The sequence below is a fragment of the Aptenodytes patagonicus genome, chromosome 5, assembly GCF_965638725.1.
Source record: "Aptenodytes patagonicus chromosome 5, bAptPat1.pri.cur, whole genome shotgun sequence".
Classification (NCBI taxonomy): Eukaryota; Metazoa; Chordata; class Aves; order Sphenisciformes; family Spheniscidae; genus Aptenodytes; species Aptenodytes patagonicus.
The window spans coordinates 54,914,412-54,934,406 of NC_134953.1; the positions used below are offsets into that span (position 1 = coordinate 54,914,412).

At 36.4% G+C, this 19,995-nt stretch overlaps 1 protein-coding gene across 1 annotated transcript in view; it reads right to left on the reverse strand.

Annotated features, from left to right (window-relative positions):
• The window catches only part of MSH4 (mutS homolog 4), a 34,080-nt gene that overhangs the window by 1,576 nt on the left and 12,509 nt on the right, over window positions 1-19,995 (reverse strand). The window contains exons 7-18 of the mRNA XM_076339876.1: window positions 17,670-17,842; window positions 16,796-16,863; window positions 12,631-12,705; window positions 12,131-12,195; window positions 11,416-11,585; window positions 7,962-8,098; window positions 7,422-7,525; window positions 6,466-6,590; window positions 4,469-4,669; window positions 3,133-3,251; window positions 2,454-2,582; window positions 760-934 (exon numbers count right to left, since the gene is read on the reverse strand). Coding sequence (XP_076195991.1) covers window positions 760-934; window positions 2,454-2,582; window positions 3,133-3,251; window positions 4,469-4,669; window positions 6,466-6,590; window positions 7,422-7,525; window positions 7,962-8,098; window positions 11,416-11,585; window positions 12,131-12,195; window positions 12,631-12,705; window positions 16,796-16,863; window positions 17,670-17,842 — 1,541 coding nt within the window. The remainder of the gene's footprint in view (window positions 1-759; window positions 935-2,453; window positions 2,583-3,132; window positions 3,252-4,468; window positions 4,670-6,465; window positions 6,591-7,421; window positions 7,526-7,961; window positions 8,099-11,415; window positions 11,586-12,130; window positions 12,196-12,630; window positions 12,706-16,795; window positions 16,864-17,669; window positions 17,843-19,995) is intronic.

Here is a 19,995-nt window from a genome sequence, read left to right on the forward strand (position 1 = left end):
TGGTATTAACACCTTTCTCTGTTTAGTTTTTTAATTTGGCAGGCCGGAAAATACTGAGGTTGTGCTAAATGTGCTCTCCATTAAATCCAGACATCCAGTGGATATGGATGTCATGTTGTAGCTTCTACTCTGTTGCCAGTAGCCAAACTGCCAGATACTCAGGGTAAGAAAGAGATGTAAAATATTTTTTTCTGCCCTAACATGATTTTTTTACTTTTTCCTTTGCCTGTGGCCCTGGCTGTTCTGAGGAAATTCTGTGCTTCACCGAGTGCTTTAATACTGTAGGGTTAAAACCAAAAAAGGGTCAAGAGGAGCCCCTGCACTCTTAGAATATAACTTTGCTCAAGTAAGGTAAAGTCAGGACACTAACACTGAGTTAACTACAGGTCTCCTGTCTCTGAGAATACTCTCTAAACATACGATTTTTCTGAGTTAGTGGTGTTGTAGCATCTGAAATTGAGCTTGTACTGTAAAAGGTAAAGAAACTTATTCTGAAATTCTGATAAAGAAACGTTTTAAGTCCAGTTAATTGAAGCTTGACTGGAATAATTTGTATCCTTCAGTTACCACTAGCTTGCAAAAACAAGCACTTAAAATACACAGGTATTTGGAACATATTACAGATCTGCAGTTGTTACTCTATGAGAGATATACAAACTCAGCAGAACTCTGTCAGCAGAAAAATAGTTAGGTGCCTAATAACTGAAATAGTATCTTATATAATCTTTACTAAGTTAAAGTCATAGTGGAATCCATTACCATAGTTCTTTTCCTCTGTATATCCTTTAGAGAGCGTGTAAGTGTAAGCAATTTTCTCCTTATTTCCAGCACTGCTTCTCACATGTTGCACTTCAAAATGGTAATTTTCCACATTGGGATATAAAGCATCTATATGACACAGTTCCAGGAAATGTGTAGCAAACAATGTAAATGCCTAAATAAGGAACCAAGAAAGAAAATTTATTTTGGAAATGATCCTGGAATAAATTACAATAAATAAGAAAAATTAAATGATCTCACAGATGTCCAGGTTTTCCTCCGAAACACTGAAAAGCTGTCTTTAAATTACTAAAGCAAATTAAAATCTTTAAGCAACGAGTTCTACCGTTGGCAAGGATATCTTTTCCAACCGGGGATTCTCCCACTTCTTTCTCAATAGAAAGAAAAGAATATCAGAAGTAACAGGAAACCCATGATGCTTACAAAATTTGACTAGGGTTAATTAGAATGATTGTCAAATGGTTGCCTTAATACTCTCAAGGACTGTTTTGCCAAAAGTACAAGCTACAGAAAATACCTGAGCTTTTCAAACCAAACCACAGAAATACTCTGAATAAACTCTGATGAGAAACTGAACACCTACACACTTACTTCAAAAAGTTGTCAACATCCTGAGGGTGATCACATAACTAGTAATAGAGGTGAAACTTCCAACCCATCTAAAACCACCTTCTACTTTTCTAAACAAGCCTCTAACCTCTGTGACCAACTCGTAAGTTGTGTGGAACTACCACTGTACTTTGGAAAGACAACAGCCAGGTAAAGAGGTTCACCTTTAACACTCAAGCATACAAGCTGTACTAAGCAAAACTAAAGAGACTGGGTTATTCTCTTTCTAGAGAGAAATGCAAGCTTGTGAGCAAGTTGGAGATGGTGACCAGTGTACTGGTTTTGGCTGGGGTAGAGTTAATTTTCTTCACAGTAGGTTGCATGGTGCTGTGTTTTGGATTTGGGCTGAAAACAGTGTTGATAATACAGGGATGTTTTAGTTACTGCTGAGCAGTGCTTACACAGAGTCAAGGCCTTTTCTGCTCCTCACACCATCCCACCAGCGAGCAGGCTGGGGGTGCACAAGAAGTTGGGAGGGGACACAGCTGGGACAGCTGACCCAAACTGACCAAAGGGCTATCCCATACCATATGACGTCATGCTCAGCATATAAAGCTGGGGGAAGAAGGAGGAAGGGGGAGGACGTTCAGAGTGATGGTGTTTGTCTTCCCAAGTAACCGTTACGTGTGATGGAGTCCTGCTTTCCTGGGGCTGGCTGAACACCTGCCTGCCGATGGGAAGGAGTGAATGAATTCCTTGTTTTGCTTTGCTTGTGTGTGTGGCTTTTGCTTTATCTATTAAACTGTCTTTATCTCAACCCACGAGTTTTCTCACTTTTACTCTTCTGATTGTCTCCCCCATCCCACTGTGTGGAGTGAGTGAGCAGCTGGGTGGTGTTTAGCTGCCTACCAGGGTTAAAATCACAACAACCACTGAACAGAAGCACAGTTTATGTCAGCATTTTTTCTCTATCACTGTAATTCTTACTATTCACCAGTTATAAAAAAATATATTTAGGCAACAAATCTCTACAAAACTGAAGTTAAATTATGAGAAAATACTGTATTTACTTTCAGTATGACAAAATAATTATAAGGTTTAAATTTTTTTCAAAACAGAATTACCTTTAAATTCAACAGATATTCACAGGCAGCATAACAAATGCCAATACCTTCTTCAGCACTGGTACCTCTGCCAAGTTCGTCAATTATGATGAGTGATTTGTCATTAGCATTTTGTATGATGTACGTTATCTAGGAAAATATTTAATGTGTTATCATTCCTATAAATGCATTTTTTAAAAACCCTAATAGGAATACTGCTGCTAATAGGAATCCTTTATTCAGATGAAGCTTAACGCAGAAATTTAAAAAAATCTTGTCAGATCCAAAAATTTTACCTTTTCACAGCTTTCAAATAGCTGCCAATTCTAATCAAGCAAAGACTCATACTACAGCACTCTTTCTCTTTTCCATTGAATATATCACTCTCCCTCAAAATCATATCAGTTTGGGAGAGGGAATTGAGAGGGCTTAGGCTCCTACAAGTAATCATTTAAGGTCTAAGAAATAACAAAACATTGAAACTACTGTCCAACAGAGCACTGATTTTTACTTGTATTGGGATATCTTTTTATTTAAGATATGCCCAGTTTTCTGTGGTTTATCATCAAGGTAACTGATGAAAGCTGAAGTTTTTACTACTTTTCAAAGTACACTCTTTCAGTGGAAATATAGTAGTACAATTTCTATTAGCTTAACAGTAAAAATGGGCCTTGGACCCTGGATTAGCTATGTTTAATACCTCTTTCATTTCCTTCATGAATGTTGATGCATTTGTTTCTATATCATCATCCATACCTATTCTGGTAAAAATTTGCTCTGCAATTCGAAAAGAACAATACTCTGCTGGGACGTAAGAACCTACAAAACAAGTAAAATACGAGTTTTCTCATATCAGTGTGACAAATGCCAATTTGCCTGAATATGTCAGTGGGGCAAAAAAAAATATCAGTTTTACACTTGGTCTTTATGCACTGTAGAGAATGCATCATATTCTATAAAGTTTAATAAGATTATGTTCTACCATTATTTTATAAGAAAAAAATTATTATATAGATACCATAATTAAAGAAGTTTATCAGTAAAACCTTAAGAAATCATATGCCTGAAGCTGTGTATCAGTCTAAAGGGATGCAAAAGTGAGAATAAACACTATGATTAATTTACATTTCTGTAGCCATTGAGTTACTTATCCCAAGGAATCTTAGCTTCCCAAAAACAAGATTACATTGCCTTTATCAGACTTTGAGGCGTATTAGTTTTATTGAACAGAAAAGAACAGGAAGCCTGCCAAAAGACTTTACAGTCTCCTTTATTCCTATTAAACTCATGTTTTTGAGAGCAATTCCTGAAGAACTTGCAGTTGTTGGGGACTGGACCCACAAACACACGTTGGACAAATTTTATTCTCCACTGCTAAGTAGTTTCATTCTAGTAGAGTTAGGGTCAGCCTATTAAGGTCTTTCTCCTGTGCTACCAGCCTTACCTTTATCTTTAAGGTAAAAATCATGAGGAATTCCTGAGTATAGGGATGAGTCTCAGTTAGACTTTACAAATATTTGTTTTACTTTTATAATTTAAGTGATAGAACCTTGCAGCATTTATTACTACTTTTTTTTTTAAGTAGTTGATTATTTATCTATTAATTCTATCTGGCTGCAAGCATGTTTCTCTACATAACTGAGGTATGCTCAAGTTCATCTATTCCTTTTGGATGACTAATAGCTCGACAGGCATACTTCAAGGACACTTGCTATCAATCTAGCATAAGGTGCTAGATTGGGTTAAGGTGCTCCAAAGAATTAAAGCATACAGCTGTGCTTCTCCTAAAGACAGACTTGGGGAGGCTTCCAGATACACAGACGGGGCCCCGTGAATTTCCAATGGCAGACCCAAAACCTTGCAGTGGCCTCTGCCAGCAACACAAGAGCTGGTAGGAGCAAACGGACTAAAAATCACCTGTTACTATTTAGATAGAATCTTATTCTAGAAGCCAAATCATTCAACTTCATAAATATTTTTAACTAGAAAATAATAAATGTGCTGCAAAAGATTACTAATATGGAACACTTACTCACCGATCTGTGCCATAATTTGACAGAGAGCAATCTGTTTTAGGTATGTTGATTTTCCACTCATATTTGGTCCTGTAATAATGACAAAATTGTTACCCTCTGTCAGATATGTGTTGTTAGACACAGGTTTTTCCATAGCTATCTTTTCAAGAATGGGATGCCATCCCTGCTTGATTGCTAAAGTATCCGTAAATTCTGGACGAACTAAATGAGAAAAAGGATATAAAACATTGCAGAGTTAGTATGGAAACCTTTATGTTATTAAACTAGCGCGTTTTGAAATAAAGTAATCCTTGCAGAGCAGAAGTCAAACTCTGTGGTCCTGATTCCTCAATTTTTACTTTCCTGTAGTGAGCAAGACTAACATGCAGCGCTTGGGAAGAATTACCAGCCACTTTCAGGTATAGATTCTGATTGTCATGCAAGTCTTCATGATTTCTTATTACAAGAAGAATTCCATAACTAACACTTCATTTCTAAATTAACATTCTGTGTTTGTGTTCTGTAGTAAGTAGGGTTGGACTCCAGTAATACAGAAAAATACAAAGAGCAAAACTTGAAAAGTAATTAAAACAGATAACCTGAAAGCCAGTTTCATAGCTAATATATTTTTAATAATTTATTTTTATACTGCTATGAGCATATAAAGTACCGGGGTCATGAACTCTGTTACTACTACATATGTACCTTATTATATAAGCACAGGAAACAAGGAAGTAGCATTCCTTCTGTTATATTTTATCACATTGATTATTTGGGTGTATACTATGCCTACATAGATCCATTTGATACTGGGACTATCTGTATGTATTTCTCTCAGAATACAGTTCTTTTCTGAACCTATTCTGTATGCCTCCTCTTTGTCTACCTCAATGGCAGTACCCCAGGCTAACAAAGAAGTGTTGTTAAATTTGGTGGTCTGTTTAAATGGAGCAGCCTTCAAGAAAGAAGTGCCAAAACAGTTTTTCAGGTTTAAACATTGGGGAACTCTAATTACCTGGTGTAGGTTTTAGTCATTTAATGATTTAGACAAGAGAGTCAAGTGGCAAAGGGGACTGAAAGCTACAAATGACAGTCCATTTCTTTTCGTGGATACACATTCATGCCTGACTGTGCAAACTGCAGGTGTAGCATTTATGGGAGAAGCTAAGTGGCTTTGGTCTTATTATTACTGCTGAAGAAAACTTGTGCTCTGATTCATTTGGCGGGAAAAGGTTGTGATGCCTCAAGCATATCAGTTACCGTTCAGTTACATATCAATTCATGTGCTATCTGGAATCATCAGCACATGAAGGTTCACAGTCCACACTGCAAAGTAAACTGATCCTGCTCATGAACTGGAATTTACACAGGAGCATCAGTAATGATGAGCTAATACACCTCCTGAGATGGCTTCTAGACCTGATTTAGTATCTACATGGTATTGTACTGTTAATAAATATTTCAGGTCAGCATTAACTGAAGACAAATGTGCTCATTTGTACATTGCAGAACTCGGCTAGGGAAGCAGGCTGAACAACATGCAGGTAAGCACATGATCCTGGATTCCTTAGAAGACTCTACTTCCAAAAACGTCTAGAAGTGCTACAGAAATTGAAGCAGATAAACAAAGGTAGCCACATATTTTCTTTTATGGTATATACTTAATGTTCATCTGCTTATATTATCTTGTGCCCTTTCAGAACAGAAGTATAAACTCAGAATGTTCACAGACTTTGTGCTCCTGAATAGAATATGCTTGAACTGGCTATCTTGAAAAGACTGGCTGTGAAGGCTTACAGCAGCTAAATGGCAGAATGTAGTTTCAATGAATGGAAACAGAAAGAACATCAACACAAAACTGGCAAGGATAGACCAGAGAAACTCACCTAAAGCCTACTGAGACCAAGAAAAATAAATGACATGGGCTTAGCAATTGGAGAACCAGATGAAACAGCCTGCATATTCTCCAACAGGAGTGTCTTTATCTGGCCCACAACAAAATCAAGGAAGAAACTTACCATAATCAGAAAGAGTGCAGGCATGGGCAAATGAAAGCAGCATATCCAGCATTGACACAATGTCAGACAGCTTGTATAGGCAATGAATGTGTTCATAGATCTCGTTCAGTAGTTTACACACTATTCTGAAATAAGACACTGATTTAGTTGTTGCACAGTACATACTGTCACTTTATACAACTTACAGAAATAAAGCAAGTTAATAATGTTCATACTGCATACATTAGGATGGGAGGTTACTCATAAAATGCAATCACCTCTGCCAGATGCAAGCAAATGTACAGACTTCTTTGAAGCAAATGAAGATCTTATACCATCATCTCAGATCAAATTCTGCTATCAGACACAAGACACATAGCTCAAATACCAACTGCTCATACGAAAGCTTCACAAAGAGAATGAACTAAAAATATAGCTATGGAATCAGGTATGTTTTATTAACACGTCAAATGTGACTCTAATTCCCTTAGGCCTTCATGTTAATAAAAACCCCACATGGTTTCTAGAAAGAATTTCCATAAAGTTGATATGCAACATTACACTTAGTAAGTCTTCTGAAATAGACAGCAGAGCAACATGGCATGCAGCAAGGACAAAATACAGAAATAGACAGTTCTTCTGTAAATGCAAGGAACTGATTAAAAGTAACAATTCTGCATTACAAAACTAATGCATTGTGTCATTTTGTGTAGATAATTCACCCATAAAAATTCAATAAATATGATGGCCACCATTATTAATAAATGCCTATGTATCTGTAATCACGTTTAATACAATACACACTTTGTCTTTTTTTTTTTGTCTCAGGAAGTACACTTGATCAGTGTTGCTTTGGATTATTTCTGTAAGTAGCCAGAACTTAACAGAAAGATAGCTTTAAGAAAACGTGTAATTAACTGTTAATTGGACAAAATAAATGTAGTTAGCAAATATTAAATAGTTTTAAATGGTCTTACAAGTAGGTCATGTGATATATTTCTCTCAGGGACTCCTGACACCTTTCATTCATTTTTATTAAATCTGCTGAAGTGAAGCTATATGTGTTTTTCATTTTAGTGATCTACAGGGAATTCAAACCAACAATAAGAACTTGCCCTATGATCAGAAACAAAAATAGTTTCTAAAAAGCAAACTGGGAACAATACAGGAGAAAAGAAAAGAGGAAAAAACAATGCCTGGTTTCATTTTTCCCATATAAATATTTATGAAAAATCCATATAAGAGAATGCAGTTATCAGCAAAGATACACATCATCATATTTACACACAACATAATTGCATATAATTGCACATTTCTGACTATATTAAGTATAACTAGAAATAGGGCAGTTATAAAAAACATACCAATTATACCTTCATTTACTTCTAGATATGTTCACTGAAATTATTTTAATTGTTGCTTCAATTACTGTATAATGTATATTTTATTAATGCATTATACATTTTATATACAATAAGTATACAAACATTATGGAAAAACATATCTAGTACAGATACCTTTGTAAATTCAGAAGGAAGTTGGCCATTGGGTAATGTTGAACAATCAACATTCATCTGGATAAAAAATCCACGAGCAGAGCTGAAACTTGTTTTCATTGGTAGGTTGTACTTTTCTGCAAGTTGTGTTATCATACCTACATACCACAAATAAAGATTTGACCCAAATTACATACATTCATATGCATACACACACATTCATGTTTGTGTTGGTACAAAGATGCATACCGTTCATGTAATTTATAGGTGTTGAATGTGTCAAGTAAGTAACATAACAAAAAGCCTTAGAGGTGGGTCTCCAGGGAGTTAAGTAACGTATTAATGTAACAAATCTGGCTGCATAAAGCTATTGGGAAAAAATTCCAGTGGAGAATCAGATAAATTCATGTGTTCTTTAAAGACAGTTCATGTATTTGACCAACTCCCAGGTGGGCCTAACTATGGAAAGGAAAGTTTGCTCAAGCACTTAGCACCAGTGTCTAATCAGTAGACAGAATATGAACTGTAGACTAGGACTGTTTTTAACCAGTCCATGATTCTAAGCAATCTTCTTTCCCCAGCCTGAGGGTAATGCTTTACTTTTGTAATCCCCCCCTTAAATCCATCTTGTTCCTAGCTGAGAAGATATCTGTCCTGGTTTCAGCAGGGATAGAGTTATTTTCCTTCCTAGTAGCTGGTACAATGCTGTTTTGGATTTAGGATGAGAACAAAGTTGATAATGCACCGATGTTTTAGTTGTTGCTAGGTAATGCTTACACTAGCCAAGGACTTTTCAGCTTCCCATGCTCTACCGACTGAGGAGGCTGCAGGTGCACAAGAAGCTGGGAGGGGGCACAGCCAAACTGGCCAAAAGGACATTCCATACCATGTGACGTCATGCGCAGTACATAAACTGGGGAAAGCTGGCCAGGGGGGCCGCTGCTTGGGGACTGGCTGGGCATTGGTCGGCGGGTGGTGAGCAATTGTACTGTGCATCACTTGCTTTGTGTATTATTATTATTATTATATTATCATTTTATTTCAATTATTAAACTGTTTTTTATCTCAACCCACGACTTTTTCTCACTTGTCCTCTTCCAATTCTCTCCCCCATCCCACCGGGGGAGGGGGGGGGGAAGTGAGCAAGCGGCTGTGTGGTGCTCTGTTGCCGACTGAGGTTAAACCACGACAATATCGTATGTGGGAAACTTAGATGATAGAAGAATATGTACTGTTAAATCATGGGAACTCTGAATACTGCAAAGAGGGTAACAGCGTGGTACTCCTGTGAGAAGAAAGGATGGAGTTACTTAGTGGTGTTTCTCTGCTGCTCATTGCTAAGCTTGCCCACTCTCATGTTCCAACCACTCACAACACAGACTAGCAACTTAGGACATTCTGGATATAGAATCATAGAATGGTTTGAGTGGGAAGGGACCTTTAAGGATGATCTAGTCCAACCCCCCTGCCACAGGCAGGGACATCTTTCACTAGATCAGGTTGCTCAAAGCCACATCCAACCTGACCTTGAACACTTCCAATGATGGGGCATCCACAACTTCTCTGGGAAACCCGTTCCAGCAGCTCATCACCCTCATCGTAAAAAATTTCTTCCTTATGTCCAACCTAAATCTACCCTCTTTCAGTTTAAAACCATTGCCCCTTGTCCTGTCAATACAGGCCTTGGTAAAAAAAAGTCTTTCTGCATCTTTCTTATAAACCCCCTTTATATATTGAAAGGCCGCAACAAGATCTCCCCAGAGTCTTCTTGTCTCCAGGCTGAACAACCCCAACTCTCTCAGTCTTTCTTCATAGGAGAGGTGTTCCATCCCTCTGACCAGTTTTGTGGCCCTCCTCTGGACCCGCTCAAACAGGTCCATGTCTTTCTTGTGCTGGGGGCTCCGGAGCTGGATACAGTACTCCAGGTGGGCTCTCACCAGAGCAGAATACAGGGGGGAAATCACTTCCCTCCACCTGCTGGCCATGCTTCTTTTTATGTGGGCTAGGATACAATTGGCTTTCTGGGCTGCGAGCGCACATTGCGAGGTCATGTCCAACTTTTTGTCCACCAGTACCCCCACGTTCAGTATCCCCAAAACCTTCTCTGCAATCCATTCACCCCCCTGGCCTATATTGACACTGGGGATTGCCCTGACCTAGGTGCAGGGCCTTGCACTTGGCCTTGTTGGACTTCAAGAAGTTTGCACAGGCCCACTCCTCAAGCCTCTCATGGTCCCTCTGGATGACATCCCTTCCCTCTAGTGAATCAACTGCACCACTCAGCTTGGTGTTGTCTGCAAACTTGCTGTGGGTGCACTCGATCCCACTGTCTATTGTTGTTGATGAAGATAACAAATAGTATTGGTCCTAGTGTGGACCCTTGAGGGATACCACTCGTTACTGGTTTCCACTTGGACGTTGAGACATTGACTGTAACTCTTTGGATGCGGCCATCCAGCCAACTCCTTATCCATATTTTATCTCTCTCTCATTCCTTAGTCCATCCGTCAAACCCATCTCTCCCCAATTTAGCAGCAAGTATGGTGTGGAGGACCATATCAAAGGCCTTAGAGAAGTCCAGGTAGATGACATCAGTATTTCAGTCTTGGAGTCACTTAAGAGTTTAATCCAGTGAAGAGGGAAAGAGAGAAGAATCCCTTCTGCAAGCATGTGGGCTACAGTGAAAATGGGCAAGGGGAATGCATCTGTTCACACATTCTGGAATCCTAGCAGCTACCAAATTTTGGAAGGTTTAGGAAATAAAAAACAGTAGCGTCTGTACTTTTCACTGTGTACTATGTAGAATGTAAGACTAGAAGGAAACAGGAAGCTCACAACATATGACAGATGCTAAAGTTTCTGATGCTCTTTTAAGTTTCCAAGTATATAGTAAACTAAGATGATGGTCCAACATTTTATACTAAAAAAAGGAGATCCATTCCAGAAAATAGTTTTCTTTCTTCTATTTTCACTTAATGATAAACAGAAAAATTACTAAAGCACAGTAACAGACATTATGCTAAAATTCCTTTTGTTCATATTTTCCAACTCTTAATAGCTTGGCTAAAATGTAGTCCAAGACTGCTTAAAATATAAAGAACAATGAACTCAGATTTTAATTCAAGAAGCTAAAACAAAGATTTACATGTTTTATGCAGAATGTTTTAGTTGGAATAATTCTGTTACATTACTTTAACTTTTTTGTACTTCTAGAGGATGAGGAGCAACAGAGTTTTAAATACAGGAATCACAATTGTTCAATTTCATTAAAATGAAACAGAGTTTTTACCTACAAAAGGAGAATCTCAATATGTATCTCCAAAGTATTTCAGTTACTTAACAATGACAATCAGTTTATACTAATACTAAATACTTTTTACATATGACGTTATAATACATATGATTACATGACTTCTATATGCCAGGTGCAATGTACTTTGAACTCCAATAAATAAAAATCTTGGTTTAGAAATACCTGCTATGTCATCAACAATTTCTGTGTATGTTCTACGAGCTATGTCAAGGAATTCATTGATGTTAGGCTTAACAGCATAGCATTTCTGGGTCCTCATACTCAGACATCCTTTTGTGTACCTTGTATCGTCATTAATTACAGTTGTAATCTTTTCAAGTATAATTCCAAATCTGCAATATTAGTTGTATCACTAATTAGCTACATAATACTTTGTAATTTTGGAACGATATTGCAAATAAAAATTGTAAATAAAGGTATTACAAATAACTGAAGCAAATTATCTACAGTTAAAACCAAACACTAAATTTCACGTCTATTTTCACGTCAGAATGAAGTATGACTATACCCAAGTCTGACCAAAGATATCATTCAAATCTTTGGGAGATATAAATTATTTCTCAAATATACAGGCAACAGTCGATTTTTGATTATGGGGACTCTAGGAAACCACTACTTCTGTCTTTTCAGAATTATTTCTAATGGAGTGCAGTTCATCAGCAATTGCAGTATCATAGCTAACTCTGTTTTGCTTTTTTCCCCTATATTTGTTAGTTGAAAATTAGAATTTTTTACAATTGAAATCAGCTTTTAGGCAAAAGAATTGAGCTATACCTGTAACTACAAATAAACAAAGATGCAACGTCTTTAGTCTTACAGACATTCTTAAGAAAGATGGGAGTTTCTAAGACACTAGCTAAAGTATTATGATAAATACCTTGTATCTTCAAGAGAATTATAATAAGCCTTTAGCAGCGGTGTGTTACAGCTTCTTAAAGCAGCCTGTTGGAAGATTAAAATATGGACATGATCAGTTACTTCTTTTTGTAGCCCTTTTAAAGGACTGAAAGTTCTTAAACGCACTAAGGCTTATTAGCAGTTGCCTAAGCAGCCTACGGAATCTGAGCAGGAGTTTCAGTTAAACGTTTGTTATAAAATCAATTATTCAGGTAATGGTAGGAATCCAGTTCTTAAGAGTATTAGACTCAAATGCATATTTTCAGTTGGCTTAAGAATTAACAGACTATGTTGGCAGTATTGTGTTCTGCAAGATATAATGTAAATTTTTTTTTTTTTGGACTCGATGATCCTTATCGGTCCCTTCCAACTTGAGATATTCTATTCTATATTCTATGAAATCTAACAAACTGCACTGTATAAAAAGAAGGACAAAACGGTCTGTACTTCATAAAAAAAAAAATGACAAAGACAGCTTACTTTCAGAGGCTCCACAAGTTCTAGAGTATGCTTCAGGTAAATTAAATTAGTTATTTTTGATTCAGCACTTTTAACCTGTTGAAAAATTTTACAAATATCAGAGAAGTTCGTATGTCTGCCTGTTTAAAAAAGTACTTAAGAACTAACAGAACTCATACTGTTAACTGTAACAGGTTTATACTCTTAATGAAAATTGCTAAAATACTTTATAAGCTCACTTTGACAACTCAATGTATAACTGCATAAAAAACGTTTACCTAAATTTTACATTGCCTACTGTTATAATTTGCCCATCAGTAGCTAATATTTTCACGTCTGCACTGATAATGAACACTCTGCTAACCCAAGCTGTGAAAATTTCTGTTAATCTTCTATAAAGATTAACTAACAGAATAAAGATTTATAGAGCTATAAAGCTCTATAAAAGCTCTACATAGCCTGCAGACTCTTTCAAAGCAGATACGTTATGCATCATAATTAAGAAGCACAGCCCTTTTCATAAATGCGGTTAAACACAACATAACCCAATTTGGTTGACTTATCTTTAATTTAACATTATATCCTTAAACATCTGCCCATGTAATTCGAAAAAAAAAAATCCAATAAACGGTTAAAAATTTTGCTTACAATAATGACTGCTCTTCAAAATATTTTGTCCTCGTACGCATTCTACCTTGTTTTGTATGTCCCATTAACATTTGTGATAAAGAATTTTGCTGCTGGCATTAGGGCATGTGCTATGCAGTACATATGCACTGTGTGAGAGGATTTTAAAAAACCAACATAGGTAAGCACATTGGTTCTGAAGAAAATCTAGTGTCAGTTTTCAACATGAACATAGGAGTATGACCCCGTGTGAAATATTTTCTGGTTTGTATGTAATACCTCTTTACTCTTGTGGTAGAGGGCAGCTCTTGCCTTATCTTAGCTTCTATATAAAGTTGTTTTCTGTAGAAGATAGGACTAAACAATGCTAAATGTATGAATGGAAGAATCATAATCCGCAAATAAATATGGGGTCTAAGTCCCATGATGGAATCGGACATCAAAAGGACAGATATGGTCATACGTGAAGAGTTGGTATTCCGTAATGGAATACCTTTGCTAAAATAGTTCTTATAGGAACTTTAACTGAACTGGTGTTAATTAAAAGTCGATCTTTGTATGTGCTGCACTTTAGGGCCAAAGGGAGAAAATGAACAAATACAACTAGAGTTGGTAACTCTTCTACATAATGTTACTTCTTTATGATTCATCAATGACTAAAATGCAAGCCTATCCTTTACAGCATCAGTACTTAATTTGTCCACAGTCACTCTGGTATGTAAAGCATGACGATTCAGAGAAGCAGCTGACTTTGGTTTTGTGCTAGAGACTTAAGTCCTACAGATTTAAGTGCTATGGCAGTGGATCATCCCTAGTCTAACTTTTGTATTTCCTGGAAATTCATTTAAACCAAAAATACTGGTACCTTCTCCCTGTGAGAGAAGGAATCAATCCGTCACATGCCTGGAACATCATTAGGCACAGAATCTATTGAATTTGTTCTTCAGATGGGTGACCAAGTAATCCAGAGCAGGTGGTCCTCATTTCCACCAAAAGTTGGATGTTGATCCAACTTCTAAGGATCCTTCATGATTGAGACAAGAGGGTCTTTTAAGGAAATCTGGGGGTTTTTTTGTCCAGATACCTTTAATTTGCTTATATATGCAGATTTCATAAGAGGAAGTACTTGATTTCACTGATGACATGATTTTTCAAGTAATACATTCAAGTTTTTCAATTGATGGTCCTCCTTAGGATGAGAGAATGCTCATGTTGAACATAGCACTCTCACTTCCAGTGACTGAAAGTGATAAAAGCAACTGAGCTCGCACTTGAATGAACATGTCTGTTGCATGAATAGTAAGCTCTGCTATATTGAAGCCAGTCAAGGTTGAAAACACTGCAGTTAGAAGTTTGGTGTACATGGTCCTATGTATACATAAAGGCATCCAGCCTGACAGTTTTAGTCATACAGCTGATCTTTCATTCATATTACAGATCTCTACGAGGAAAGCTGGGAGCAATAACCATTCAGCTTTTTGGGTATGTCATTAAAGAGATTTATCTGCATTTATTACAGTCCTGCTGGAACGTGTACCTGATTTCTTTAACTGGCATTAGACAAGTCATTTATCTAAGCAGAGAAGACACTGAGAGGTGAAAGAGTTGTAAATATCTATGATGCTGGCATACCAGCATAAACACAGGCAAGCATAAGCCTCAAAAGCATTGGCAGAAATATCCTACTCAAGTACAGTAGGCAAACATAACTTATAATGGAATGGTTACAATATGCTTAGTATAAAGATGTTGAGGTTCAGTTATCTCAGGCTCACTGTGGTTAACTCTCATGTCTGGTCTCAACCAAGATCCAGTAGTAAGCTACATGTATTTATCATGTTTTGATATTTGTATTGTATGTGTTAATGTACAGATTGATATACGAGGCAAGGTCTGATGAAAAAAATAAGCTTTCTTTGAAACATGTTAATAGTCAGTAGGAGGGAAAAAGCTTTTATACCCCCCTCAGCAATTTTTGTTTACAAACTAGTTAAGAACAGGAGCTGACCTCCAGTCTAACAAAGACACACTGGCACACTGAAAGAAGAGAAACCTTAGTTTAATTAATCACAACTATCTCCTGATTAAAAACATTACCATGTGATTTTCAAGGTGAAAGATTAAATCTGTCTCGAGCTCCTAAAAGACTTCAAAGGGCAAATTCACTACAAATACTGAGGAGGAAAGAGGGGTTCTAAGGAACTTGATTCTGAAGGTATATTCAGTAATTCTTACAAAGGTGATCTGTGACAGAAGCCGCCTCTGTTGGTCAAATTCCTGAATGCACTCTTAATAGATGCAACATGAGGCATAAGGCACTGACACAGACTGAAACCATGGCTGCCACTGTCAAGTGGATAAGGGATAAAATACCTTCCTGCTGAAGCCTTAACATAAGCAGATAAAGTATTGCTTGCCTTTCAACTAAACTATGTCGTTCTAAGCATTTATAGCTTTATTGTCTAGTTATGCTTTTACGAATAAATGCTTTTATCTGCATTTCATTTTGATCCACCTTGTAAGATGTGTGATTTAAGGTAACAAGTAAGAGCAAGGCACTCTTTTAATCCATAAGACAGGGCCCTGAGAAAACTTAAGAGTAACCAATTCTCCAATACATTACTTATTCCTTGCATTCAAAGGTTAACAGAGAAGCATGGGTCAAGTTGAGAACTGGACACAGACAGGACTTCCAGACACTATTCATAACCTAGATGTCTATCTCTGTGTGCTTGAGACATAAGGTTCTCTGCTTATGAGAACAGTGTAAGGGAACTTTCTGTCTCATTTGGTACTGCTTATGCTGTGCAAGCAACTATATTGTTTTCTGTCAGCTGGTTGTTGTTCAGAGGAAACACTTAACTCCTGTGTGAAAAAGCTGCACTTAGCTCATACAATGTCTGTGTCTTGGAAACTAACAGGTAAGCCCCATTTCTGGCTTTGTATGTTTACACAATTGACTTAGTAACTGAATACAGATTTAAGTTTATCTGTATTACAAGCACAGCTGAGCAAAGTCAGAGTGCTTCTTAAGAACCTTTTTCAAAATAATTTTTCAGGCAATAAAGACTAATTTCTATTGATTTGTATTACATGAAAACTAAGAAATTATTTAATTTCTAGTAAGAAAGATGCTTAATTTTCTTTAGGCTATCAAAAATTATATTAACCTCCAAAAATAAGAGAGTAAATTTCTGTTATACACTTTTTCCTTTTATGCTGATGCAAAGAAAATTCCTCTCTCTCATCCTAGTATTGTCAAATAGAATGTACACTTATGAAGAATAAAGGTGATGATTGATGAAAAAGTAAACATTTTTGGAAGTCAATTTGCATAAATTGAATGTGATATTGAAGCAAACCCAAATTTTTCTAACATTCTCCTATGAGAATCTTCTACTGCTGTAAAAGAAGATATACTCTCAATCTACGATAACATTATTCCATGTCTTTTTAAGGTGCAGTCTTTTTCATATCATGCATATTTATAGATATCACATTTATATATTGCACGTTATAGCCAGACAACTAATCATCTAAGGCGTATTTCAAAACATACTGTATCCTGCTTTGGAATTTGTACCAAAACTGAAAGTAGTTGTTCTGTATCCAGGAACTTTGAGATAACTGTAAAACAAAAGTAAACAGATCAGAAATTGAACTGAAATTGTACTAAAATCTTTTTTTTTTTTTTTTTTTTAAATGCACACAATTACTTAGTGGTACTTATACTAATCTTTTTCTTTCATTCTATCTTCACAAATTATTTACCAGGGAAAAAAAAAATCAGGTTAAAAATAACTGCTATCTAAATTATTTTGTCATAACTATATTTACTATACCTAAGCACGTAGTGATTATTGTACAGGTGGACATACATCAATTCAGCAATATTCTTTTTGTTAGTATGAATCATATTTCTCTTGTGATAAAGATTAAGATTACATGATCCAACTTCAGGTGGATTAACTCATACTCTGGTACTGGTTGGTTTCTTTTTTTACATTTGTCTGGACCACTACGTTTTATGAAGCAACGGGAAAAAAAAATATGCACAGACAACAAGTATTACATCAGCAATGTCTTTATTTGTTTTTAATGTATACATTATGTATACTTATATACTTCCAAAACAGTGCATATTTAGCCACAGAGGTAAAGAGACAAACTCAAATTCTTCGAAAAAGCTATTGGCTCCCTGACTTCTATCCACTTTATCAGATAAATTCACTGTTCTTAGCAAAATTCTTGAGAAAGATATCATTATCATAATAAAGATTACTTAAAAAAATTAAGTGTCCACTATATGTGTCACCTGATAAATCATTAAAAAAATACTTTTCAAACATACTGAATCACACTGCATACTTTCATAGATTAGAAAAAAAGTTTGAAAAAAAAATAATACTATGTATTAAAAAATAAACTACTACCTGCTTGAAGACCAAAAAAGAGTCCCTCATCCTGGAGTAATTCCTGAACACAGTCCAGTCTTGTGTTAATTGTTTCAGCATCAACTAGTGGCTCCAGGATATTGGATCTAAGTCTTCGACTTCCACCTGGAGTTTTAGTGTAATTTAGGACACCACAAAGCGTGTGACCATTCCTTTGAAAACAAAATACATGTGAAGAATACACTCACTAAAGATGGTAAATGTCAAGTGACATTTTCAGGTAAGAGTATCCTACAAATTTGAGGCATGATTTTGGGATGCTTAGCACCTCCCTATTTGCCATGTGTATTATATGAACTACAGCAGTTCAGGAAGTCAGGTAATTTAATGTAATTTAATATAGTGTTAGCCCTCATCATACTGTTTTCCGAAGTATAGAAATACATTTGTATTCGGTATTTTCCTCATTTTTTATAGTAGTATTCCATTCCTAATACAGTGGTGCAGTTCACATTTTTCCTCTCAATTGAACTAATTAAAAACAAACTAACCCTACAAAAGGAGACAAATTATAATCTGAGATCAAATACTAATCAGAACATTTTCATTAAAATACGTTTCTGCAAATGACTTAAAATACTTAGAAGTCCAAGAGAGAAATAAGCTTTGATTTTTTTTTTTTTTTTAAGAACTGACTTACAGTCAATATAGGAGCCAAACAACACACGTATGATTTATAAATATTATTTTCAAGTTCATGGCTTTTACATGTTACACATCCCAGGGTCTCACACTTAAGGGTTGACTATATCTGTTTAAAATAAACAGCCTATAATATTTACATCTAGTACACACCTAAACAGTTTTAGAAACCTGAAACCTTCAATGCTATTGACTTGAAAGAAGGCCAATAAAAACACTGGGCCCTATAAACATATTGATTGAAAACAGAACTTGAATAGGAAGAAATCCAATACAAGTATACAAAACAAACAGTATAAAGATAGATAGGTAGTACAGAAACTCCTGAAATACCATGGTATAAAAGAACAAAGCAACAGACAAGAGAAATAAAAAAGGCAGAAATTCAAAACCAGTTTTATTAAGGACATATTTACCGTAAGATGCAACTCATGACGGCGCTTACGGGGAGCTCTACATTTGCAATAGTATCCACATTGCCTACCTTTAAGCAACTAAGGGCTCATTTCCCTTTACAGTAAATGAAGAGAGACAAGACCCTCCAGAATTAATACTGGCACAAGAACTTGATTTAGGTGTTTCTGGTGTGTGCCTGTGTATTAACTTTTACCTGTAAATATCTGATACAAAGATATCTAACCAGGCTTTAGGGGTAAGATCTATGTAACAGAAATAGCTGTATGTGGCCTCATTCAAACTTGCCACTGCATCAGCAAAAATTCTGCAGCAATAATGCTAAAAAAAAAAAAGAAAAAAGAAAAAAGAAAAAAAGAAGAACCTTAAAGCAGTTTACTGTTGCCAAGTTCCTCCTGTGACCTCCTTCCTCTCAAAACCATCTGTGGAATTAGGAGCAGCTTTCAGAGAAATATTGCTCTGAGGGTACCAATCTTAGAGTGGCTGGCTCCTGCAGTTACATATGAAGCAATGGAGCAAACAAGAAGGAACTGGGGGCAGATCATGGCAGATGAACAGAAAGAAACTAGTTACCTCCCACTTCTGAAGAACAGATCTAACTGCGTACTCTGTGATCCCCACAAAAATTTAAAAAAAGAGAAAAGAAAAAAAACAAAAACAGAGCAGTGGCAGAAGGGTAAGGACAACTGATCTAGTCACAGATGTCCCTGCCCACAGCAGGGAGGTTGGAACTAGATCCTTAAAGGTCCCTTCCAATCCAAGCCATTCTATGATTCTGTGAGAACTCTCCAAGTGGAAAGCTCTTATGAGTAATACTTGAAGAGTGAGGAATCTCCCGGCTCCCCTTTTTATATCAGGGTGATGAGTGGACTTCTAAACAGAGGTGGATCTCAGAACTTGGCAGGCAGCAAAGTGCAAGTTCAAAGTCTCTCTCTTTCTAACCAGAAGTATAACAGTCTTGAGAAGGTAAGTCTTGCAGATTCTTCTGCCTAGAAGGCAAGTAACTCCTGGTGAAGGAAGTGCTCCAAGCATTGTTCTCATCATGGTGAACTACCATGCAATCAAGTACCACATTGCACATGACCATCATTACAGAAGTTATTTTGTTTGCCATTATTCCTTAGAGCTAAAGGAAAACAAAACAACCTTTCAATCCTGGAGTGTTTATCTTCTGTAAAATGAACAAAACCTAGGCATTTTAATCCAACATAAGCAATTTCTTGCAGAAATGTTGCCTTTTTCATTTCAC